At 43.8% G+C, this 24,011-nt stretch overlaps 1 protein-coding gene across 2 annotated transcripts in view; it reads left to right on the forward strand.

Annotated features, from left to right (window-relative positions):
* The first annotated feature begins 1,077 nt into the window (after positions 1 to 1,077).
* Positions 1,078 to 24,011, forward strand: part of trim23 (tripartite motif containing 23) — a 36,082-nt gene continuing 13,148 nt past the window's right edge. The window contains exons 1-8 of one of the 2 annotated variants that reach the window (XM_033029844.1): positions 1,078 to 1,202; positions 1,253 to 1,357; positions 2,678 to 2,840; positions 4,540 to 4,661; positions 5,481 to 5,759; positions 9,198 to 9,368; positions 12,774 to 12,989; positions 20,185 to 20,319. In XM_033029844.1, the coding sequence (XP_032885735.1) occupies positions 1,268 to 1,357; positions 2,678 to 2,840; positions 4,540 to 4,661; positions 5,481 to 5,759; positions 9,198 to 9,368; positions 12,774 to 12,989; positions 20,185 to 20,319 (1,176 nt within the window). In that variant the 5' untranslated portion in view covers positions 1,078 to 1,202; positions 1,253 to 1,267. The remainder of the gene's footprint in view (positions 1,203 to 1,252; positions 1,358 to 2,677; positions 2,841 to 4,539; positions 4,662 to 5,480; positions 5,760 to 9,197; positions 9,369 to 12,773; positions 12,990 to 20,184; positions 20,320 to 24,011) is intronic. The other variant, XM_033029834.1, reaches the window with a different exon arrangement.

Below are 24,011 nucleotides of genomic sequence, written 5' to 3' on the forward strand. Positions count from 1 at the left end.
ACCGTTTGCCACAGATGGGTTTTAATGCAACTTCAGCCACAGCAACAGCGTGAGCAATGCGCATGCTCGGCTGTGAGTGACGCGGGGACGGGCAGGGCGACGCCGTTGACGTTGCCGGTGTCAATGCGCTAAAAGTCGCGTTACTGGTCCGGAGAACCGCCGGAGTAGCATTTATTGTACCAGAATTTCACATCAAAGTAGGGAAGAGGATCAATAATGAGGTCTCAGTATACACAGGTGAAATGATTGCAATATTGTTAGCGGTACAGTGGGTCGAGGATACCAGGCCTTTAAGGACAGTTATTTGTTCAGATTCAAGTTTAGCAATAAAGAGTTTACAGCACAGCCATTCAGACAGTAGACCAGACATTTTGATTGAAATACAACAAACACTATTCAGTATTCAAATGATGGGGCTTAGTCATATTTTTATGGGTACCAGCACACATTGGCATTAGAGGAAACGAAATGGCAGATAAGGTAGCAAAAGAGGTAACAAAAAGAAATAGGATTGATTTAAGTATTAACATAGGTAAAACTTAAATCAAAGACATTATTAAGCAAAGACTGAAGGAAAGATGGCAAAGCCAATGGGAGGAAGAGCGGAAAGGACGGTGGTTCTTCAGAGTCCAGAGGAAAGTGGGAGAAATGAAATGTGCAAGAAAAGAGGAGACAGTAATTTCAAGAATCAGATTTGGACACACTGGTCTGAACAGTACACTTTTTATAATAGGCAAGCATTATACAGGCAGATGTGAATACTGTGGGCAAGAAGAGACAATAGACATAGAGCATGTCATTATACATTGTGAGAGGTATGAGGAAGAAAGACGACAAATGAGTGAACGATTCAGAAAATAAAAAGTACAATTTGATTTAATAGATATTTTACAAAAGAATTCATACAAGTGCTATCAAATCCTAATGCTTTTTCTCAGGGTAACCAATTTGTTCGGAAAGATATAGGTTATTAGTATATAAGTTATAATGTTATTTGATCCACACTCCATACCAGTTGGTGGCGGTAATGCACTAAAAAGTTGTTTGCCAACCGCCAAAGAAAACTCCATAGAAGAAGAAGCAGGAGAACCGCCGGCGACGCGTGTTAAATGGCTATATGTCTGTTGTTGGCCATGTTTGAAGCTGCTTGGCGGTTCTCACTGGTCTGACCCACGTGGCCTTGGAGCCGGGGCCGTGTGTGTGTGTGCGCGCGCGCGCGCGGCGCCTGTGGGCGGGGCCTGGTCTGTGGGCGGGGCTGAGCTCAGCAATGGCGGCGGCGGCGGCAGCGAACCTCCGTCCCGCGGGGCCCAACGCCGCCTCCCGGTGCCCGCGCCCGGCGCCCGGCTGCTCCGTCAAGGTGAGCGGGGACCCGCGATCACCGCGGCAGCGCCCTCCCTCCATCCCTCATTGCCATCCCTCTCTCTCTCTCCATCTCCCGCCCTCTAGTGGCCTCTCTCCCTCTGTTGCCCTCCCTGTCTCTCTCCCTCCTCTTCGGTGCCCTCCTTCCCTCCCTCCAAACCCCCTGCACTCCGGTGCTCCCTCCCTCCCTCCCTCCCTCCCCTTCAGTGTCCATCCTCCCTACAAACTACTGACCTCCAACCACCCATCCTACACGTCAGTGTATTCCCTCCCTTGCTGCCCCCCTGCTACCTCTATTTACTAATCACTCTACCATTCCCCTTGTGCTCTCTGCCTCTTTACCCCAATTCTTCACTCCTCGGTTCATCCTTCCTTCCCCCGCCATGGTTCTCTCTGTCCCCTGCCTCCTTCTCCTCACCCCCCCCCCCCCCCCCCCCCCCCAAATCTCTTTGCTCTCCTCCTTCTCCATGGAGGGCTGCATTGCTTAGTTGTTGAGTATATTTCATATTTCATGGCAGTGACACATTTTAAGAAATGACAGTGGCACAGCTAGTAGCGCACAGCACCTGGGGCCCAGGTTCGATCGTGACCTTGAGCGCTGACTATGTGGAGTTTGCATGTCTGAACGTGTAGGGTTCCTCCCACTTCCCAAATATGTGCCGGGTTGTATGTTAGTGACCTGTGTAAGTTGTTTCTAGTGTGTAGAAGATGGTTACAAAGGTTGGATAACGTTGAACTATTGTGAATGGATGATTGATGGATATTGTGGACCGAGGGCCTGATCCATGCGATTTTGTAATCAATATCAAGAGACCAAGACATACATGAAAGTGGAGCTGCAGTAAAAAAAAACAGGAGTGATCTTACTGAAGAACTGACAGGAAAGAAGAACAAAATGGCCTTCTGTTGCATACTTCCCTTGGATAAACCATGTTTATGTATTTGCCCAGACTATTAATTTAATCCAATGTGAATTTGATTTATTTACACAATATTGTTTTATTATTTTGGAAGTTTTTGTTTTAAGATAGTACTCTTTGCAGTGCTCTCCAGTCCAATATTAAAGTAAATTGCTTCAAGTGCAGGTACATGTAGATATCAAATCTGATCTTGATGTGTGCTTGAATGTACGCTCAAGCCTAATATTAATTACTAGTAAACTCGGGCATAAGTAATCACAATTTCACTTCTTTCCACCCTTACCACCTCATCCTTAAATCCACTCCTGGAAATCAGTGATCAGTCAAATACCTAAAATCATCTTGGTTTATTGAACTGTACTATGTTACCTCAGTGATTTGTGTTTCTTAATTTATAGGTTCTAGAATGTGGAGTATGTGAAGATGTTTTCAGTCTGCAGGGTGACAAAGTACCTCGCCTGCTCCTCTGTGGTCACACTGTTTGCCATGATTGTCTCACCCGCCTTCCACTACAAGGAAGGGCACTACATTGTCCATTTGACCGACAGGCGACTGAACTAGGTTAGTCCATGTATTTACAATTCTTATAATCGATTTGAAAGTTTTACCTTTATTGATCCATCCTGCAGCTTGCGTTTTTTATAATTTGCTTTTTAAAATGGTTATATTTGGTGGCTTCATGCATGATTACAAATTTAAATTTGCATCTTATTTTCGTATTGCAATGTTAGTTACCAGATTTCCCTCATTTGTTAAAAATCAGTGGCTTGTAAGCAGCACATAGTCAAAGAGTGATACAGTGTGGAAACGGGCCCTTCGGCCCAACTTGCCGACACCATTCAACATGTCCCAGCTACACTAGTCCCACCTGCCTGCGCTTGATCCATATCCCTCCAAACCTGTCCTATCCATGAAGGAATGTATCAATATTATTAGGTTGGGTGGGGGGGGGTGGGAATTTCTAAACCCATTTAATTATTTTGGAGTACCTTTTCCTACACTTCCTTCTCCCACCTCCCCATGTTTGTCCCTCAACAGCATCAGATCATAGACCATCTGTTTGCTATTTTGCTTTTCAGAAGTTGGTTGCTCGATTTTCTACTGTACACTTAAAATACCTGATTAATCTGACATGTTAGAACAATTTTCAATGTTGGTGTATAATCATGTATGCAATCAGTATTAGCTAACCAGTGAAGCTTGAGATAAATTATGAGACAAGCGCCTTTAGACACACACTCAAAATGCACTTCATTAAATTATTGTTTGACTGTACGGAGGAGTTGAGGATTTTATTAAACCTAATAATAAATTGGAAGGTATTGCATTCCTTTTTTTTAAGGATCAATCATAGTCGTATACAATAAAAACAGGTCTTCTGATATTTGGGACCACATTGACAGTCATTTGTGCAAATACTCTGCTATTCTCTCTTTCATTCCACCTGTTCCACCACCTATGTGCATACTAGAACAATTTACTGTGGTGTGTCAACTACTAACCAACATATCTTTGGTCTCTATTGGAGGAAGCCCACACAATCACAGGGAGAATATGGTTGAATAAGTTAGGTTTTTATTCTTTGGAGCACAGAAGGTTAAGGGGGGACTTGATAGAGGTCTTTAAAATGATGAGAGGGATAGACAGAGTTGACGTGGATAAGCTTTTCCCATTGAGAGTAGGGAAGATTCAAACGAGGACATGACTTGAGAATTACGGGACAGAAGTTTAGGGGTAACATGAGGGGGAACTTCTTTACTCAGAGAGTGGTAGCTGTGTGGGATGAGCTTCCAGGAGAAGTGGTGGATGCAGGTTCGATTTTATCATTTAAAAATAAATTGGATAGGTATATGGATGGGAAAGGAATGGAGGGTTATGGTCTGAGTGCAGGTAGATGGGACTAGGGGAAAATATGTGTTCGGCACGGACTTGTAGGGCCAAGATGGCCTGTTTCCGTGCTGTAATTGTTATATGGTTATATGCAAACTCTATACAGATAACAATAGAGATCACGATTGAAAGTTGGACCTTTGATGCAGCAGCCTGTGCCGCTCCTTGTCAATCCACTCTTCAGACCTAGTTCCATTTTACTCCATTGGGCATTAATTTAATACAGGAAGAAAACATTGCTTTACTGTGGCCTATCCTAACTCATTTTGAATGAGTTAAGAAATATGTGATCCTAACCAATTGCTGTATTTAATTAAAACAAAATGAACAAAAACTGGAATCAAACTTTAAATGCAAATTAATTTGACAGGTGATTCCGGTGTCTGGGGCTTAAAGAAAAATTTTGCTTTGCTGGAACTCCTAGAACGGTTGCAGAATGGCACTGTAAATCACCGTGGAGCTTCTGTCGAGTTTCTGGGAATGTCAGGAGAGGTATGCAACTATCAATGTCGTAATAGTTATAGAGGTTCTATGTCATAATCAGAGGCACACGTTTAAGGTAATTAGTAAAATATCCAGAGTTAAAGTTGAGGAGAAAAACTATGACCTATTATTAGGAATTGTGTGAAAGAATCATCAGGGAATGAGCAAATCTTTGAGAGAAAGAATCGCTATTTCGGGTGGAAATACTGAGGTGGATCATTTAAGCATTGGTAATTAACAACGGAAATAATTGAACACGGAGGAATAGTTTGTTTAATACCAATTGTAATAGTATATTTTTTGTTTCTCTTCTCACTGATGCTGCCTGTCCTGCTGAGTATTTCCAGCAGTTTCTGTTTCTATGTTAGATTTCCAGCATCTGCAATTATGATTTTCACAATTGTATATTGTTTAGGTACATTGCTGTAACTTTAGGGGGGGGGGGGGGGGATCTAGGCAGGGGAGAGGAAGATGTGTGGCATATTGGAGAGGATGAACAAAGCTTTCTTCTATTTCCAGTATTTTAAAGAAATCTAGCTGGGTTTTAGGAAAATAAGTTCTAGCAAAATATTCTTTCACAACAGATGTTGGTAATTCATTTATAATTGACAATTAAATATAATACAATATGCAAAATAATTTAATATATGCTACTTGTAATAATGCAAGAGCATTGTGGAGCTATTTACTCTGCTTTGATACATACTTGGAATGATTGTACTGTTAGTGTACCAGTTTTTAGTGTAGTAATTGTAGAAACCCAGTTAAAATGAACTTTGATTATATGTGTATTAACAGTCTACTTTTTGCATTTAAATATTTATAAAGCATATTATCCGCTGTGACGAAGATGAAAACCACAATGCATCCATGTACTGTACTGTGTGTGCAACTCATCTTTGTGCAGACTGCTCCCAGTTAACACACTCTACACGGACATTGGCCAAACACCGACGCGTGCCTCTGGCTGACAAACCCCATGAGAAGACGATGTGCTCTCAACATCAGGTGCATGTAATCGAATTTGTTTGTTTAGAGGAAGGATGTCAAACAAGTCCATTAATGTGCTGCGTATGCAAGGAATATGCAAAGCATCAAGGACACAAGGTATTTGTGATTTTAATGTGTTAAGTATACATTCTACAACTTTAATTCTCAAGTCCTGCCATCATATATGTTGGTGAATAATTACATTTTTAACAAATAAATTAATATATTAACATTAACATAAATTAATTAAGATTAGTTTTTTTTATACAGAATGTATAAATTGAAAATGGGCATGCTATGTGAGTTACGGACTGAATCTAGAGTGAGATAAGCACAGTTTTTGTTTCTGTTCAAGCTTAACAAAACAAAACCTACAAGAGATTTAATATTTCCCTTCTACAAAATAATGAATTAGAACTTGGATCTAGTGCTGGTTAAGAGGAGTTCTTGGGGACTAACATGGCTCTTTACTGATGACATTCCATGATTCAACCTATTTCTGCTAATTTTCTCAGTACAGATGCACAATCTTTTATCCGAAAGCCTTGGGACCAGACACTTCTCGGATTTCGGAATTTTTCGGATTTCCGAATGGAAGATTTTTAGCGTAGATTAGGTAGGTAGCACGGGCGGCTTGAAAAGTCTGTAGCGGCTGCCTCCTCCCCGGAGACCGGGGAATCATTGTAAATCATTGCTTAAATGTTAGTCAGTTAGTTTGGAGGGATTTTATGTGGTGGGGTGGGGGGGTGAAGGGCGAAACTTTAATTCTTAGTCCCCTACCTGGTCGGAGAGGCGGGGAGCGGGCAATGCCTTACCGGGTCGCCGTGCAGTAAGCTCCGGAGCGCTGTGGCCGCCGACACCCAACATCACGGAGCTGGGGGTTGCGGGCGTCCGGCCGCGGGCGGCGCCGGATGGAGCTCCGACCCTGGCAACTCTACCCCTGGCTGCGCGGCGCTCCAAATCCAGCGCCGCCCGCGGCCGGACGCCCGCAGCCCCAGCTCCGCGATGTTGGGAGTCGGCGGCGTCGCAGCGCTGGGATACCAGCGGGGAGCGGGCAATGCCTTACCGGGTCGCCGTGCGGTAAGCTCCGGAGCGCTGTGGCCGCCGACACACAACATCGCGGAGCTGGGGCTGCGGGCGTACGGCCGCGGGCCATGGGCCGCGCTGGATTTGGAGCGCCGCGCAGCCAGGGGTAGAGTTGCTGGGGTCGGAGCTACAACCGGCGCCGCCCGCGGCCGGACGCCCGCAGCCCCAGCTCCGCGATGTTGTGTGTCGGCGGCCACAGCGCTCCGGAGCTTACTGCACGGCGACCCGGTAAGGCATTGCCCGCTCCCCGCCTCTCCGACCAGGTAGGGGACTAAGAATTAAAGTTTCCCCCTTCACCCCCCCCCCCCCTTCACATAAAAGCCCTCCAAACTAACTGACTAACATTTAAGCAATGATTTACAGATGTTTAAGTGTCTCCCCGGTCTCCGGGGAGGAGGCAGCCGCTACAGTAGTACAGACCTGGGTTGACCGTGGGTCGTTTCGGGTCAAGTTTGGCGCCAAATGCGAGCTTTGGTGTGCAGACGACATCCTGGAAAAAATGTCCGGTTTTCGGAGCTTTTCGGTTTCCGGAACTCCGGATAAAAGGTTGTGCACCTGTAATAAAAATCAATTGACAAAATTAAATATTCTGTCTAAAAACATAAATTGCACTAATTTCCAAATAAAAATGTGTGACTGGATATTTAAATGCCATTGTAAATACTATGGAGCAAATGGCTTCTTCCTGTATTGTAAGTGGTGATGATAATTTATAATTTTCTTTGAAGAATTTAGTATCTCAGTGTCACATCAAGCAAGCTTGCTCCATTATGCACCCACACCACTACCCACCCCCAGTAGCTAATTTTAAACTTTTTACTACAGTCCAAATAATTTCCTTCACTTCAGGCTTGCCTATTTTCCACAATCACACATGAATGGGCATGCATCTGTAAACCTTAAACACTGCTTCACCTGTATTTTATTACCAAAATGGTACTTTGATGTTCAAAGGGACATGGATTTCCTTCTACGTGTATGTGAAAGATAACATGCAGGTGAAGGAAGCAATTAGCACGGTGAATGATACATTGGCTCTGATTGCTAAATTAATTGAGTACAGAACTAAAACTTTAAGTATTGTATAGGATCATGGTGAGACCACTTTTGGTCTCCTTGCGTAAAGGAGGATAGATTTGAAATAAAATTGCTTTGAAGATGCACCTGACTGATTTGAGATATGGTGCATGAGTCATGTGAGAAAAGTAGGCTAGGCTTCAATTCTCTGGTGTTTGGAAGAATTATAGATCTCATTCTTTCTTTCTTGTGTTTGAGGCAGCAGAAGTTGTGTAACGGCCTCCAGGCACTGCAACCAGTTAGGCCTTCCGCATTCAGCTGCAGCAGGGTGATGCCATCCGGTTCAACATCCGTAATAGTCCGCCCTAAAAAGGGCGTCAAGCTGCAGCGACTGAGGTTGCATTAGGGCTGGCAGCTGCGGTGACTGAGGTTGCATTATTTCTGCTGCTGTCTCTGTAGTCGTTCGCCTGACTGAAGTCAGTTGACGGGGCTCACCACGGGGAGGTCGACAACATGAGCCCCATAGATCTCATTAAGATGTACAGAGTATAGGATTTGATAGGGGTATTTGGAGGGCTGATATTTATCCTGGCCTATGAATCAAAAACCAGGTGTTTAGGACTGATATGGTGACATCTCTTTATTAAGGGGATGATGAATCTTTGAAGGTTTTCTGGCTGAGGAGGGCTATGGCGACTTAGTCATTGGTTGTATTGAAAACTAAGACTGATTTTTGAATATTTGAGGAGTCACGAGATGTGTGAATAACGCAGAAGAATGGAATAGAAGTAGAACATCAACCATAATGTTGAATGGCTGATGAGGTTTAAAGGGCTAAGTGGCCTATATTTACCTATTCCTAAACCTTGGATATACATTGTTTTGGAACTCTTTGTTTCAAACTGAATTCTAATGCCAAAATTTCTTGATCACAGAGCATGATTTCTGTGTTGATTTGAGGGTATTGACTCCTCCACAGATTGTTTTATGGCTATCCAATCAAGATTACTTTTTTGAATGAACTAAATACATAAACTCTAACTTTGTCACTTTTGGTGAAACTGAGCCAAGTGAATCTTAACAACTGATTAACTATGAGATATCAATTTGTGAATTGTTCAGCAGTCTGAGGCAAAGTTTGACCAAATCACGATGTATAACTGTAGTAATCTTATTTTTGCTGTGGCAAGTGGGGATCAAAGAAATCCAACTCTTGCTGCTACACCAATTAGAAATGGGTTCAAATGAATAATCCAGAACAGTGTTATTTGGCTTTCTACTTGATTGAAAAGTGATAATCAATATGAGTTTGGAGGAACTCCTTCAAGTAGAAATGAAAAATGAGGGTCATTGTGAAAGGTTTCTCATCCGTAGTCATCAAGGTTTATATATTCTATTGTTTTGTAACGTGACCTTTGGAACCCACGTTTTAAATGCTTTTCTAAATCACAGAATACACTCTTGGAAAGTGAAGCAGATCAAATCCGTGCATCTATTTTGGATATGGCGCACTGCATTCGCACGTTTACAGAAGAAATCTCTGACTATTCTCGAAAACTAGGTGGGATTATTCAGAAAGTTGAGGGAGGTGAACACAGAATTGGGATTGCTCATACAGAACATGTAAGTCTAATGCATCTTTTCATCTTTTTAGTATTCCCGGCTATACTTTGATCAGTATGTAAGATTTTTTCCTTTTGTAGCATAACAGCATAATTGTATTTGATTATCATTGTGGGTAACATGTTATTGGGTATTTTTTCTGAGTATTTGGTGTTGGTTCATTTGACGTTTTAGATTTTTTTTTGTGTAATAAATAATCACTTATCGGTAATGTTTTTACCTGACTTGTGTAATGTAAATCAATTAGTAAAGATTGGATTTAATTAACTGACCAACAAAATGAATAAGCACAATAATTTATAGATAAATTATCCCTGCTGTACTCACTCTTTACTCATGACTGCGTAGCCGGTCATAGTGCGAACTCCACCATCAAGTTCGCTGACAACACCACTGTTGTGGGGCGTATCGCTGATGGGGATGAGTCAGAGTATAGAAGAGAGATCGAGCAACTTTTCATATGGTACCAGCACAATAACCTGGCCCTCAACACCAGCAAAACCAAGTACAGGTGCACAACCTTTTATCCGAAAGCCTTAGGACCAGACACTTCTCGGATTTCGGAATTTTTCGGATTTCCGAATGGAAGATTTTTAGCGTAGATTAGGTAGGTAGCGCGGGCGGCTTGAAAAGTCTGGAGCGGCTGCCTCCTCCCCGGAGACTGGGGAATCATTGTAAATCATTGCTTAAATGTTAGTCAGTTAGTTTGGAGGGATTTTATGTGGTGGGGGGGGGGGGTGAAGGGGGAAACTTTAATTCTTAGTCCCCTACCTGGTCGGAGAGGCGGGGAGCGGGCAATGCCTTACCGGGTCGCCGTGCAGTAAGCTCCGGAGCGCTGTGGCCGCCGACACCCAACATCGCGGAGCTGGGGCTGCGGGCGTCCGGCCGCGGGCCACGCTGGATTTGGAGCGCGCGCAGCCAGGGGTAGAGTTGCCGGGGTCGGAGCTACAACCGGCGCCGCCCGCGGCCGGACGCCCGCAGCCCCAGCTCTGCGATGTTGGGAGTCGGCGGCCACAGCGCTCCAGAGCTTACTGCACAGCGACCCGGTAAGGCATTGCCCGCTCCCTGCCTCTCCGACCAGGTAGGGGACTAAGAATTAAAGTTTGCCCCTTCACCCCCCCCCCCTTCACATAAAAGCCCTCCAAACTAACTGACTAACATTTAAGCAATGATTTACAGATGTTTAAGTGTCTCCCCGGTCTCCGGGGAGGAGGCAGCCGCTACAGTCGTACAGACCTGGGTTGACCGTGGGTCGTTTCGGGTCAAGTTTGGCGCCAAACGCGAGCTTTGGTGTGCAGACGACATCCTGGAAAAAATGTCCGGTTTTCTGAGCTTTTCGGCTTCCGGAACTCCGGATAAAAGGTTGTGCACCTGTAACTGATTGTGGACTTTGGAAGGAGTAGGATGGGGACCCACAGTTCCATTTATATCAACGGGTCGATGGTTGAAAGGGTCAAGAGCTTAAAATTCCTGGGCATGCACATCTCTGAAGATCTTTCCTGGTCCGAGAACACTGATGCAATTATCAAGAAAGCACATCAGCGCCTCTACTTCCTGAGAAGATTATGGAGAGTCGGTATGTCAAGGAGGACTCTCTCTAACTTCTACAGGTGCGCAGTAGAGAGCATGCTGACCGGTTGCATCGTGGCTTGGTTCGGCAACTTGAGCGTCCTGGAGAGGAAAAGACTATAAAAAGTAGTAAACACTGCCCAGTCCATCATCGGCTCTGACTTTCCTTCCATCGAGGGGATTTATCTCAGTCGCTGCCTCAAAAAGGATGGCAGTATCATCAAAGTCTCACACCATCCCGGCCACACACTAAGCACACACTTGTCCACATACAGGAGCCTGAAGACTGCAATGACCAGGTTCAGGAATAGCTACTTCCCCACAGCCATCAGGCTTTTAAACCTGCTCGGACAAAACTCTGAACATTAATAACCCATTATCTGTTATTTGCACTTTATCAGTTTATTTATTCATGTGTGTATATATTTATATGATGGTACTAGACTAAGTGGGACCAGTTGGGTCCCAGTATCACACGGGAGGGCAAGTCACCAACGCAATATTCCACCTCTCCACCAATTCCAATATTGCTCGCCAGTGGGGGGCTGTCTGTTGCGGTAGTATGGGTGTTGCGGGCCGAAGGTACTGGTTTCCAGAGGGCTAGTATAGACATTGTGGGCCGAATGGATGCTTGGGCTGGCATCCAACTGTTGCAACGATTTTAAAAGCCAAGCCAAGGCAAACAATTGGTCTGCAGCCACCTGACAACCAAAATTCATTTTGTGAACACAAACTTGTTTAAAAGGCGAGGCAAACAATTGGGCTGCAGACACCCGACAACCAAAATTAATTTTGTGAACACAAACTTGTTAAAAAGGCGAGGCAAACAATTGGGCTGCAGACACACGACAACTAAAATTCATTTTGTGAACACAAACATGTTTAAAAGGCGAGGCAAACAATTGGGCTGCAGCCACCCGACAACCAAAACTCATTTTGTGAACACAAACTTGTTAAAAAGTTCAGTGTTATTCGCAATTCAGAGAGCCGTGACTCTCTCGCTTCCTGGGTCTGGCAGAGACTGAGTGAGGCATGACACTTCCGGGTTTTATAGTCCCTCCCCCTGCCGCCAGCGGGGGCAGCAGAGATAATGGGGAATTTTGTAAAAACATTAATATCTCTCTCATTTTTCATCGATGGGAAAAAGTTTCTGGTCCCGGAAGGCGGAGGTGGGCTCTGAGGGAGGTGGCCAAAAATGACGGCCGTAGGTGGCGGCGTTCTCTCGGAAATCGCGCCACAGTGGGCCAAAAGCGGTCGAGATCAGACTTTTAGTATATATAGATAGATAGATAGAAGATATGGACACACTGATCTGTTTTGTAGTCAATGCCTACTATGTTCTGTTGTGCTGAAGCAAAGCAAGAATTTCATTGTCCTATCAGGGACACATGACAATAAACTCACTTGACTTGACTTGATATAAGTAGGAGGTCAATATAGTGAATTATGTATGTTGAATTGCTGTGCTGCATAATAATGCCAAAACATTTTTTTAATCTTTTGCTAAATTCATCAATTCTGCAAGGGTTTCTGGAGGCATGCTTAACCAAGGGAAGCTTCCTTCAGTAAAATATGAGAAATTGGGAATGTCACAAGAAATTGGAGATGATGAGGGGAAGAAAGAGTACTAAGAAATTTTAAATTGTTTTTCCATTGAGTCAGTGGAATACAATTCATGAGTGTGAAATTCTCTTGCTACCTCAAATTCATTTTTGTTAGTTTGCTGTTACTAATGACACTACTATACTTATAATGACTGCGGCCCATTTTAGACATTACAACGCTTCTGTTATGAGTAAGGACCTCTAACGGTAAACTCTATTTGCCCTTTTGTAGGTACCAGGTACCGCTGAGAATGCACGATCCTGTGTTCGTGCTTACTTTGCAGAATTGCACGGAACACTGTGTCGACAGGAGGAAATGGCACTAAGTGTGGTTGATGCTCATGTGCGAGAGAAATTGATATGGCTAAGGCAACAGCAAGAGGACATGACAATTCTACTTTCTCAAGTTTCAACAGCTTGTCTCTACTGTGAAAAAACGTTACAGCTGGTAGGTGGTAAAGTCATGAAACAACATTTTGTGTAACTTTTACCCAGAGCGCAATTTAAAAACCTCAAGCTCAGATTTTCATTGGCGGAAGCATTGTAGTACAGCAGTTCTTTTAGAGGAATGTCAGCTACACTTTACTGTAAACATAGTTGGAATTGTATTGTGAGTGCACTTTCTAATGGAATTGTGGATACTTGTCCACATCAGGCACGGAAATCGCTATCAAAACATGGGGGGGGACCGGGGGGACACAATTTCTTGGCAGCCGCATGCGCACACTCACACACACACACGCGAAGCTTCAGCGGCTATAGCCGTGGGCCCTGTGGAGACCCACTGTCAAAATAAACTTAAGCGAGAGAGGTGGCAGAGCGAGCACTCGGTGCTGGTGCTCGGTCTGTTCCGCAGCAAGGGTGAGATCAACATCAGACAAGGCGTTAATGGGGAGAAAAAGACTCCGTACAGACAGCACCCGGAGCCGGGATCTAAACCCGTGTCCCTGGCGTTATGAAGCAGCAACGTGCGGGCCGAGTGGTCTCTCTCGCCCTCTCTCCTCCCCACTTCTCAAAGCAAGCCTGTACCCCCCAGGATTTGCGCCCCTGGTATCATGGTCCCATTTCTGATGCCGCAACAATTAAAATTTTGTGTGGTGAAAGAGAAACCATGTCCATTCCAGCTTTAAGTATTATTGAACAATATCATGTGATGCTTATTTCATTTGCAACGAGAACTGAAATTCAGCAGACTGAATAGAAACATAGAAAATAGGTGCAGGAGTAAGCCATTCGGCACTTCGAGTCATTCAATATGACCATGGCTGATCATCTAAAATCAGTACCACGTTCCTGCTTTTACCCCATATCCCTTGATTCCGTTAGCCCGAAGAGCCTTCACATTTTCACATTTATTTATATAGCACATTTAAAAAATAACTCGTTGGCCAAAGTGCTTTACATTTGTTATAAGAATAGTGTAAACAAACAAACTATATACATATAACCCTCGCTCAGTGGACGTCAGGAAAGGCTTGGGAGTATAGATAAGATTTTAGTCTTGACTTAAAGGAGTCGATGGAGGGAGCAGTTCTGATGGGAAGGGGGATGTCTAGGAGCTGCAACCGCAAAGGTGCGGTCGCCCCTAAGCTTATGCCTAGACCGCGGGATATTCAGCAGCCCCAAGTCGGCCAATCTGAGGGACCTGGAGGTGGAGTAGTGGGTGAGAAGACTTTTAATGTAGGAGGGGGCAAGCCCATTGAGGGCTTTGTAGACATAGAGAAGGGTCTTGAAATGTATACGGAACTGCACAGGGAGCCAGTGGAGAGGGGCCAGGATCGAGGTGATGTCCCTTTTTCGGGTGCCCGTTAGGAGTCTCGCTGCGGCGTTTTGGACCAGTTGCAGGCGGGACAGGGAAGATTGGCTGCTGCCAGTGTAAAGAGAGTTGCAGTAACCTAGGCGGGAGGAGATAAATGTGTGGATGATCTTTTCGAGCCTTATCTAACTCTCCCTTGAAAACATCCAGTGAGTAGGCCTCCGCTGCCTTCTGTGGCAGAGAATTCCACAGATTCACAACTCTCTGGATGAAAAAGTTTTTCCTCATCTCAGTCTTATATCACCTACCCCTTATTCTTAAACTGTGACCAGTGATTCTGGACTCTCACAACATAGGGAACATATTTCCTGTATCTAGCCTGTCCTATCCCTTAAGAATTGTATGTTTTTCCAAGATCCCCTCACATCCTTTTAATTCCAGTGAATAAAGGCCCAGTCAACACATTATTTCATCATATGTCAGTTCCGCCATCCTGGGAATTAACCATGTGCTTAGACTCTGGACTACGCTGCAAGCCCACAATAGCAAGAATGTCCTTCCTCAAATTAGAAGACCAAAACTACACACAATACTCCAGGTGTGGTCTCACCTTGCAGTAAGACCTTGCTCTTATACTCAAATCCGCTCACTGTGAAGGCCAACATGCCATTTGCTTTCTTTACTGTCTGTTGTACCTGCATGCTTACTTTCAGTGACTGATGTACAAGCACACCCTGGTCTCATTGCACCTCCCCTTTTCCTAATCTGACACCATTCAGATAATAACTTGCCGCCTTGTTCTTGCCACCAAAGTGGATAATCTCACATTTATCCACATTATACTGCATTTGCCATGCATTTACTCACTCACCCAACCTATCCAAGTCAGGCTGCAGCCTCAGCATCCTCCTTGCAGCTCACACTGCCACACATCTTTGTGTCATCAGCAAACTTGGAGATGTTACATTTAATACCAGCACTGAGCCTTGCGGCACCTCACTGGTCACTGCCTGCCATTCAGAAAAGGACCGTTAAATCTTACTCTTTGCTTCCTGTCTGCCAACCAGTTCTCTATCCATGTCAATACCCTACCCCCAATACTATGTGCTCTAATTTTGCACACTAATCACGTGTGTGGGCCCTTGTCAAAGGCTATTTGAAAGCCCAGATACACACACATTCACTGGCTCTCCCTTATCCATTCTACTTGTTACATCCTCAAAAAATTCCAGAAGATTAGTCAAGCATGATTTCCCCTTCATCAATCCATGCTGACTTTGACCGATCCTGTCACTGCTTTCCAAATGCGTTGCTATTACATCTTTAATAATTGACAAGAATCTTCCCCACTACCGATGTAAGGCTAACTCGTCTATAATTTCCTGTTTTCTCTCCCTCCTTTCTTAAAAAGTGGGATTACATTAGCTACCCTCCCGTCCACAGGAACGGATTCAGAGCCTATAGAACATTGGAAAATGATCACCAATTCAGCCACGATTTCTAGGGAACCTTTTTGAGTACTCTGGGATGCAGATCATCAGGCCCTGGGGATTTATCCACCTTCAGTCCTAACAGTTTACTGAACACCATTTCCTGACTAATGTGGATTCCCTTCAGTTCCTTCCTCCCACTAGATCCTCAGTCCCCTAGTATTTCTGGGAGATTGTTTGTGTCTTCCTTAGTGACCGAACCAAAGTACTTGTCTGCCATTTCCTTGTTTGCCATTATAAATTCACCTGTTTCTGACTGAAAGGGACCTACATTTGTCTTCACTAATCCTTTCCTCTTCACATTTCTGGACGACCGGATAACCTTGGTAATCATTAATTTCAATGTCCATCATATCGGGGCTGCAAAATATTCAAATTTTAACATAAACCAAATGAGAAAATTGGTAAACTGTTCTATAACTAAATAGTATTTTTCACAATCTCCAGATATTCCAAAATGCTTAACAGCTAAAATTATTTTTAAGCATAATTATTATTATAATGCAATTTTTATTGGAACAAATGTGACTTGAAAATACCAGTGAAATATGCATTTAAGAGTGTGCTCTACATTTATTAGCACATTACGTACAGTGTGCTCTACACAGCTGGAAAACCGGCTCTCGCAATCATCACAATCAATGTGCATGAGATTGTTACATAAGAAAATAATATTTGGAAAATTAGTCCATGCAACCCTTTAAATCTGCTTTCCCTTTCTGACCTTGGCAATTTTCGATCATTCCCAATGATTCTTGCAGTCTTCAAAAATTTGAATACACTTAATGATTCAGAACCCACAGGTGATACATGTGGACATTTACAACCGTCTGAGATGTTGCTCCTTATCTCGGGCTTAATCCTCCTGAAATGCCATCCCCTCCTTAGAAATCCCTGCAGGTGATGTATTTTCACTATTTACTTTTGTGTAGCCCCTGAAAAATAAACTGTTTTTATAATGTCACCTCTCAAATCTTATTAATTCCAGATAATGTCAGCCCATTCTTTTTTATTTTTCCTGTCATAGAAGGAGGGTGTTCTCCTTTTCCAACTCTACGTCAGCTTTCAGAGCATTACCATTAGTAGTCTTTCTGTTAACCGATTCTCATTCATCAACTCTTTTCTGACTGTTTTGGCATTGGCACACGCACACACACACACGCGCGCGCACACACGCACACACACACACACACACACACACACACACACACACACACACACACACACACACACACACACACACGTCTTGAGGGAGATGCTAGCAGACTGTGCATGGTCATCGGTAGAACATGCAAATTCGACACACACAACAACTGAGGTTATATTGAATCCTGGGGCTGAGGCTGCTAATCTCATCCAGATATCTTTATTGTGAATGTTCCCTGCACTGCCTCCATGGCAATCACATCTTTACATCATGTTCTTCTGTATTCTTATTGTGATCTTTTGTCAGTATACTGTATCTCACTCTTAGCTAGTGACTCCTTCGGTGTGGAAGGGCTTGCAATAATCACCAGCTACAGTCTGGCCACTTCTCCATCGGCGACGATAGAAATTGCGGACGTGGAAAAGCTATTCAAGAGACAGAAAAGCCGGAAATCTCCAGGACCAGACAAAGTTTCCCCCTATACCCTCAAGCTCTGTGCCGAACAACTGGCACCAGTCTACACAGACATTTTCAATCAGTCCCTGCAAACCTGTACTGTCCCTGCCTGCTTCAAAGTCTCCACTATTGTTCCTGTACCCAAAAAGGCAAGGATTACTGGTCTTATTGACCACAGGCCTGTCGCCCTGACCTCTGTAATCTTGAAAACACTTGAAAGACGTGCTGGCCCACCCGAAAAATATCACAAACCCCCTGCTGGACCCTCTGCAATTTGCATACCGTGCAAATAGATCAGTGGATGACGCAGTCAAACTAGGCCTATACTTCATCCTCCAGCACCTAGACCGCCAGGGGACCTGTGCAAGGATTTTGTTTGTGGATTTTAGCTCTGCATTCAACGCCATTGTGCCAGAGCTACTACACTCCAATCTCTCCCAGTTGACTGTGCCTGAACCCCTCTGTCAGTGGATCACAAACTTCCTGGCAGGCAGGAAGCAGCATGTGAGGCTGGGACATCTCCGACCCGCTGACCCTCAGCATAGGAGCATTGCAAGGCTGCGTACTCTACCCTCTCCATTACTCTCTCTACACTAATGTCTGCACCTCCACAGACTCCTCTGTCAAGCTTCTCAAGTTTGCGGATGACACAACCCTGATTGGACTGATCCAGGATGGGGAGGAATCTGCCTACAGACAGGAAGTGACACAACTGGCATCCTGGTTGCATTGCAACAATCTGGAGCTCAATGCTCTTAAGACAGTGGAATTGATTGTAGACTTTAGGAGAGCTCCCCCTCCCCTCACCCTATTCACCATCAACAACACCAGTCACATCTGTAGAGTCATTTAAGTTCCTTGGAACCATCATCTCCAGGGACATTGAATGGGGGGCCACCATCAATTCCACAGTCAAAAAGGCCCAACATAGAAAATAGGTGCAGGAGTAGGCCATTCGGCCCTTCGAGCCTGCACCGCCATTCAATATGATCATGGCTGATCATCCAACTCTGTATCCTGTACCTGCCTTCTCTCCATACCCCCTGATCCCTTTAGCCACAAGGGCCACATCTAACTCCCTCTTAAATATAGCCAATGAACTGGCCTCAACTACCTTCTGTGGCAGAGAATTCCAGAGATTCACCACTCTCTGTGTAAAAAATGTTTTTCTCATCTCAGTCCTAAAAGATTTCCCCTTTATCCTTAAACTGTGACCCCTTGTTCTGGATTTCCCCAACATCGGGAACAATCTTCCTGCATCTAGCCTGTCCAACCCCTTAAGAATTTTGTAAGTTTCTGTAAGATCCCCCCTTAATCTTCTAAATTCTAGCGAGTACAAGCCGAGTCTATCCAGTCTTTCTTCATATGAAAGTCCTGACATCCCAGGAATCAGCCTGGTGAACCTTCTCTGTACTCCCTCTATGGCAAGAATGTCCTTCCTCCGATTAGGAGACCAAAACTGTACGCAATACTCCAGGTGTGGTCTCACCAAGACCCTGTACAATTGCAGTAGAACCTCCCTGCTCCTATACTCAAATCCTTTTGCTATGAATATACCATTTGCTTTCTTCACTGCCTGCTGCACCTGCATGCCTACTTTCAATGACTGGTGTACCATGACACCCAGGTCTCGTTGCATCTCCCCTTTTCCTAATCAGCCACCAACAGAGGATGTACTTCCTGAGGCAGCTGGGAAAACACCATCTGCCACAGGCAATGATGGTCCAGTTTTATATAGCCATCATAGAATCTGTCCTCGCCTTCTCCATGGTCTGGTTTGGCTCTGCCACCAAGCATGACATCCAGAGGCTACAGCGCATTGTTCGATCAGCCGAGAAGGTTGTTGGCTGCAACCTTCCCCCCCCCCCACCCACACACATTGATGAACTGTACACTGCAAGGGCCAGGAAGAGAGAAGGTAAGATAATTGACCCATCTTGTCCTGACCACAAACTCTTTGAAGTACTTCCTCTGACTGTCAGCCGCCACAGCCACATATAAATACAGCTTTTTTTCCACGAGCAGCAGCTCTACTTAACAGCCAAAAAGCTGTTGCCTCCTTTTGCTCTGGTATTTTATTTTATTCTTCACATGTTTAAATTATAATGTTTTATTTTTAATTGTCTACTGTATATCGTGTTGTTACTTGCGAGCAAAGCATCAAGGCAAATTCCTTGTATGTATACAAACTTGGCTAATAAAATGTATTGTATTCTATTCATTTCCAAATTTGTACACTCACTAAACCCATTTACCTCGTTGCCTTTTCTTTGTTGGTACCTCACCCTCTAACCCACCTGCAGATTTGGCTACATTATATTCAACCCCCTAACCCAAGCATTAAATATTTGAGTTCCCAGCATTGACCCCTTGACACCTCAATAATTTCTGATTGCCAGACGAGAAATTACCAATTATCTCAAATCCGTTTTCTTCAGTTAGTTGCACTGCTATCAACACCAACACCAACACCAACATGCACCCAGCACCGTGATCTCTTGTGTGGTAACACCATGTGATATTTTTTTGAATGCCTTCTGCAAAACCAAATGCATTACATATTTCATATTATCCACATGCTTATTATATCCTGAGCAAATTTAAGAAACATGTTTTCCCTTTCATAAAAGTCAGATTGACCCGGGTATATTGTTGTGTTCTAAATGTCCTGCTATTACCTCTTGAAAATGGACCAGCATATCTGCAATGACAAATGTTGGCCTAATTGACTACTTTATGATGTTTACACTGATAGTAAGCTCAAAATACATAAATTCTTTCTTTTCTTGGCTAGGATGATTGTCGAGTAGTGATGGCTAAACAGGAGATTACTCGTTTATTGGAAACGTTACAGAAGCAGCAACAACAATTCACAGAGCTTGCTGATCATATCCAAGTGGACGGCTGCATCTCTGTAACCTTCACAAAGGTGAAAGTACCTTTTCCTTGTCATCTACTGATTTCCTCTAATTTTTAGTGTGCAATATCTAAATTCCATCTGCATTGGATGAGAAATTGAAGGTCAATTTTTTGGCATGCTCCTAGATACACTTATTAGCTGTGAGAAGCCAGTTGGAAGAACGTTAATTGAACTAGTCTGCTTATCTCAGTTAACCATCTGCAAATAAAACAAGGTGAAGTTTGTCCTGGAAACAATTTGTATATAATTTGGAGTGGAATGGAAATAATGACATTGATTCACTTAGGCTGCAAGTGGATTTTGTGGAGGCAACATTGATGGTTCCTTTCTCAAGCCAAGATAACCAGCTCTGAGATTTTAATTACACTCAACCAGTTTTAATGGACAGGCCATGTTGACATCATACTTGAAGACTGCCTCCTAAACATGTTATTTAATCCAGTAATAAAATAGCAAGAGAGTATCAGAATGCCAGAATAACTGTTCAGTCAGTTAACTAAGCAGGATGTTCTCACTGCTTTCTTATAGACAATAGGTGCAGGAGTAGGCCATTCGGCCCTTCGAGCCTGCACCGCCATTCAATGTGATCATGGCTGATCAACCCCAATCAGTACCCCGTTCCTGCCTTCTCCCCATATCCCCTGACTGCTATTTTTAAGAGCCTGATCTAGCTCTCTCTTGAAAGCATCCAGAGAACCCGCCTCCACTGCCCTCTGAGGCAGAGAATTCCACAGACTCACCACTCTCTGTGAGAAAATGTGTTTCCTCGTCTCCGTTCTAAATGGCTTACTCCTTATTCTTAAACTGTGGCCCTGGTTCTGGACTCCCCCAACATCGGGAACATGTTTCCTGCCTCTAGCGTGTCTAAACCCTTAACAATCTTATATGTTTCAATGAGAACATTTCTTGAAACGTTTCCTTGATCAATCAGAATAGAGAAAGAGTCTCAGAATGGTATGAAGTAAGTTTAACTACAGCTCCTCTCAGACCACATACAGTAGGCAGAAAGTATCACAGATAGTTTCAGGAAGTTGGTCGTGCTTCAGGTTGAGTCAGGTAGATGGGTGACTGCCAGAAGGGGTGGGCAGCTAGTTTAGGAGTACACTGTCAGGCATACAGTCGTGGATACTGTTGAGGGGGATGACCTCTCCAGGGAATAGCAGCAGCACCAGCCAAATCAGTGGCATCATAACTGGCTCTGTTACAGAGCAGGGAAGGTCAAAATCTAGGTGTACAGTAGTGATAGGGAGCTTTATAGTCAGTGCCTTCTGGGTGCGTCTGTGGGTGAGGCTCCAGGATGGTATTGCCTCCTTGGTGCCAGGGTCAATGATGTCCGTGTTGGCACAGGATTTGGCATGCTGGGGGGTGTCATGGTCCAATGACATGGGCAGGAAGTGAGGTAAGGTATTGAACAGAGAATTTAGAGAGTTGGGTTGAATGTTTTAAAACCAAAACTTCCAGGGAGGTAATCACAGGATTATTCCCACGTATTATGCACCACATACTAGTGGGCAGAAATAGTTGTGTGTAACTAAAGAGCTGGTGTAAGAGGAAGGACTTCATTTATGTGTACAGTTTATGTGCGCAAAATTGCGTACAGTTTTGGTCTCCTAATCTGAGGAAAGACATTCTTGCCATAGAGGGAGTACAGAGAAGGTTAACCAGACTGATTCCTGGGATGTTAGGACTTTCATATGAAGAAAGACTGGATAGACTCGGTTTGTACTCGCTAGAATTTAGAAGATTGAGGGGGGATCTTATAGAAACTTACAAAATTCTTAAGGGGTTGGACAGGCTAGATGCAGGAAGATTGTTCCCGATGTTGGGGAAGTCCAGGACAAGGGGTCACAGTTTAAGGATAAGGGGGAAATCTTTTAGGACCGAGATGGGGAAAACATTTTTCACACAGAGAATGGTGAATCTCTGGAATTCTCTGCCACAGAAGGTAGTTGAGGCCAGTTCATTGGCTATATTTAAGAGGGAGTTAGATGTGGCCCTTGTGGCTAAAGGGATTAGGGGGTATGGAGAGAAGGCAGGTACAGGATACTGAGTTGGATGATCAGCCATGATCATGTGAATGGTGGTGCAGGCTCGAAGGGCCGAATGGCCTACTCCTGCACCTATTTTCTATGTTTCTATGTGGATCATTTGCATCCCCTGCAAGACAGTGGGAGTCAAAATAAGAAGGATTGGTTTTAACATCAACTGGAGGGGCACCAGTTTACTTGCTGTATGATGGTAGATCCACATCTGACATAGTTTTTTAAAAGCTAGATGATTTCAGGATCAGCATGTTCCTGTGAGGATGGAAATGGAGAATTTGGCAAGGTTCAGAAATGTTGGATGACAACAAGAAAGCTTTTCACTGCACCTCAGTACAGATGACAATAAATTTAAAAAAAAAACTAAACTGAGAAGTTATGTCTAAAAGAAAAAGGAAGCAAGAGTAAGATTGAGGAAGGTGAAATCTGTCAGTCCATGAGGAATATAAAGGAAACCGGGAAGGACTTAAACAAGATATCAGGAGAACGAAAAGGTGCCATGAAATGTCCTCGGCCAGTAGGATTATTGCAGTCTAAAATTCAAGGTTTTAGAAGTAACAAGCTAACTAAGCAAAGGGTAGATTCACTCGTGGCTAAGGAAGGGATTTATGCGTGGAGCCAGAAGAATTAACGAGTACTTTGCACATTCTCAGCAAGGAGAAGAAAATCAATAATGGTGAGATTAAGGAGTTTGTTGAAATACTAAAGCATGTTGGTATTAAGGAGGTGATTTGATATTTTGGTAAAAGTCCTGTGGGCATGAGGGGATCTATCCCAGGATACTGAGGGAAGCAATGGAGGTGATTGCTGGGACCTGGACAGATATCTTTGTATGGTGAATAGCCAATGTTGTGAGTAGGTCAGCAAGGAGAGGGGAGATACAGGCCCATGAGTCTTGTACCATGGGTGGGGATATTAGTACAGTATAAGTGAGGTATGAACATATCAGAAAAAAAATGCAATTTGGAATAAATTCCATTTGTGTATTTGTGCATTATGGGGTTTTTTTTATCAACATCTATCTATTTTTAGAAAAGGCTTGGTCATCAATTCAGTTTGAATACAATCCTATGGAAACCTCATAGTGAGCTGGTAAAGATGCCACTCAGTGTAAATGGAAAGCCTGATCTTTGTTGGTATCATTTTCCAGCTTTTGATCTGTGTGATCGCAACTTTGCCCTACTTGCAGATTAAGTGGGACTGGATTTCTAAAATATTCTTAAAATCCTTTCCACAGATTAGAAAGCAGCCAACATAGCTCACAGTTAAGGAAGGAGGAAGAGAGAACAATGAACTGCAGACCAGTTGGCCTGCCATCAGTGGCAGGGACAATGCTGGAATGCATTGTGGAAGTGGCAACAGAGCACTTTGACTGTCATCCTATCATTTTTCAATTACAGTTTTGAAAGGGAAATCATATTTAATATTTTTTTTGTTTGTGACTAGCAACCTCAGAAAATGGGAACCAGTTCACGTACTTCTCAGAAGACCTTTTGAAAAGGTGCCACACAAAAGATCAAACAAAATTGAAGTGGGTGATAATGGCAGTTATATACTGATGTGATTTAGGATTAATTAATAGACGGATCCAGGTAGGAGTAATGGATCATTTTCAAATTGGAGAGCTGTGACAAGTGGGCTGCTGCAGGAATCCATGCT

The sequence above is a fragment of the Amblyraja radiata genome, chromosome 1 (genome assembly GCF_010909765.2).
Source record: "Amblyraja radiata isolate CabotCenter1 chromosome 1, sAmbRad1.1.pri, whole genome shotgun sequence".
In the NCBI taxonomy this organism is placed as follows: domain Eukaryota; kingdom Metazoa; phylum Chordata; class Chondrichthyes; order Rajiformes; family Rajidae; genus Amblyraja; species Amblyraja radiata.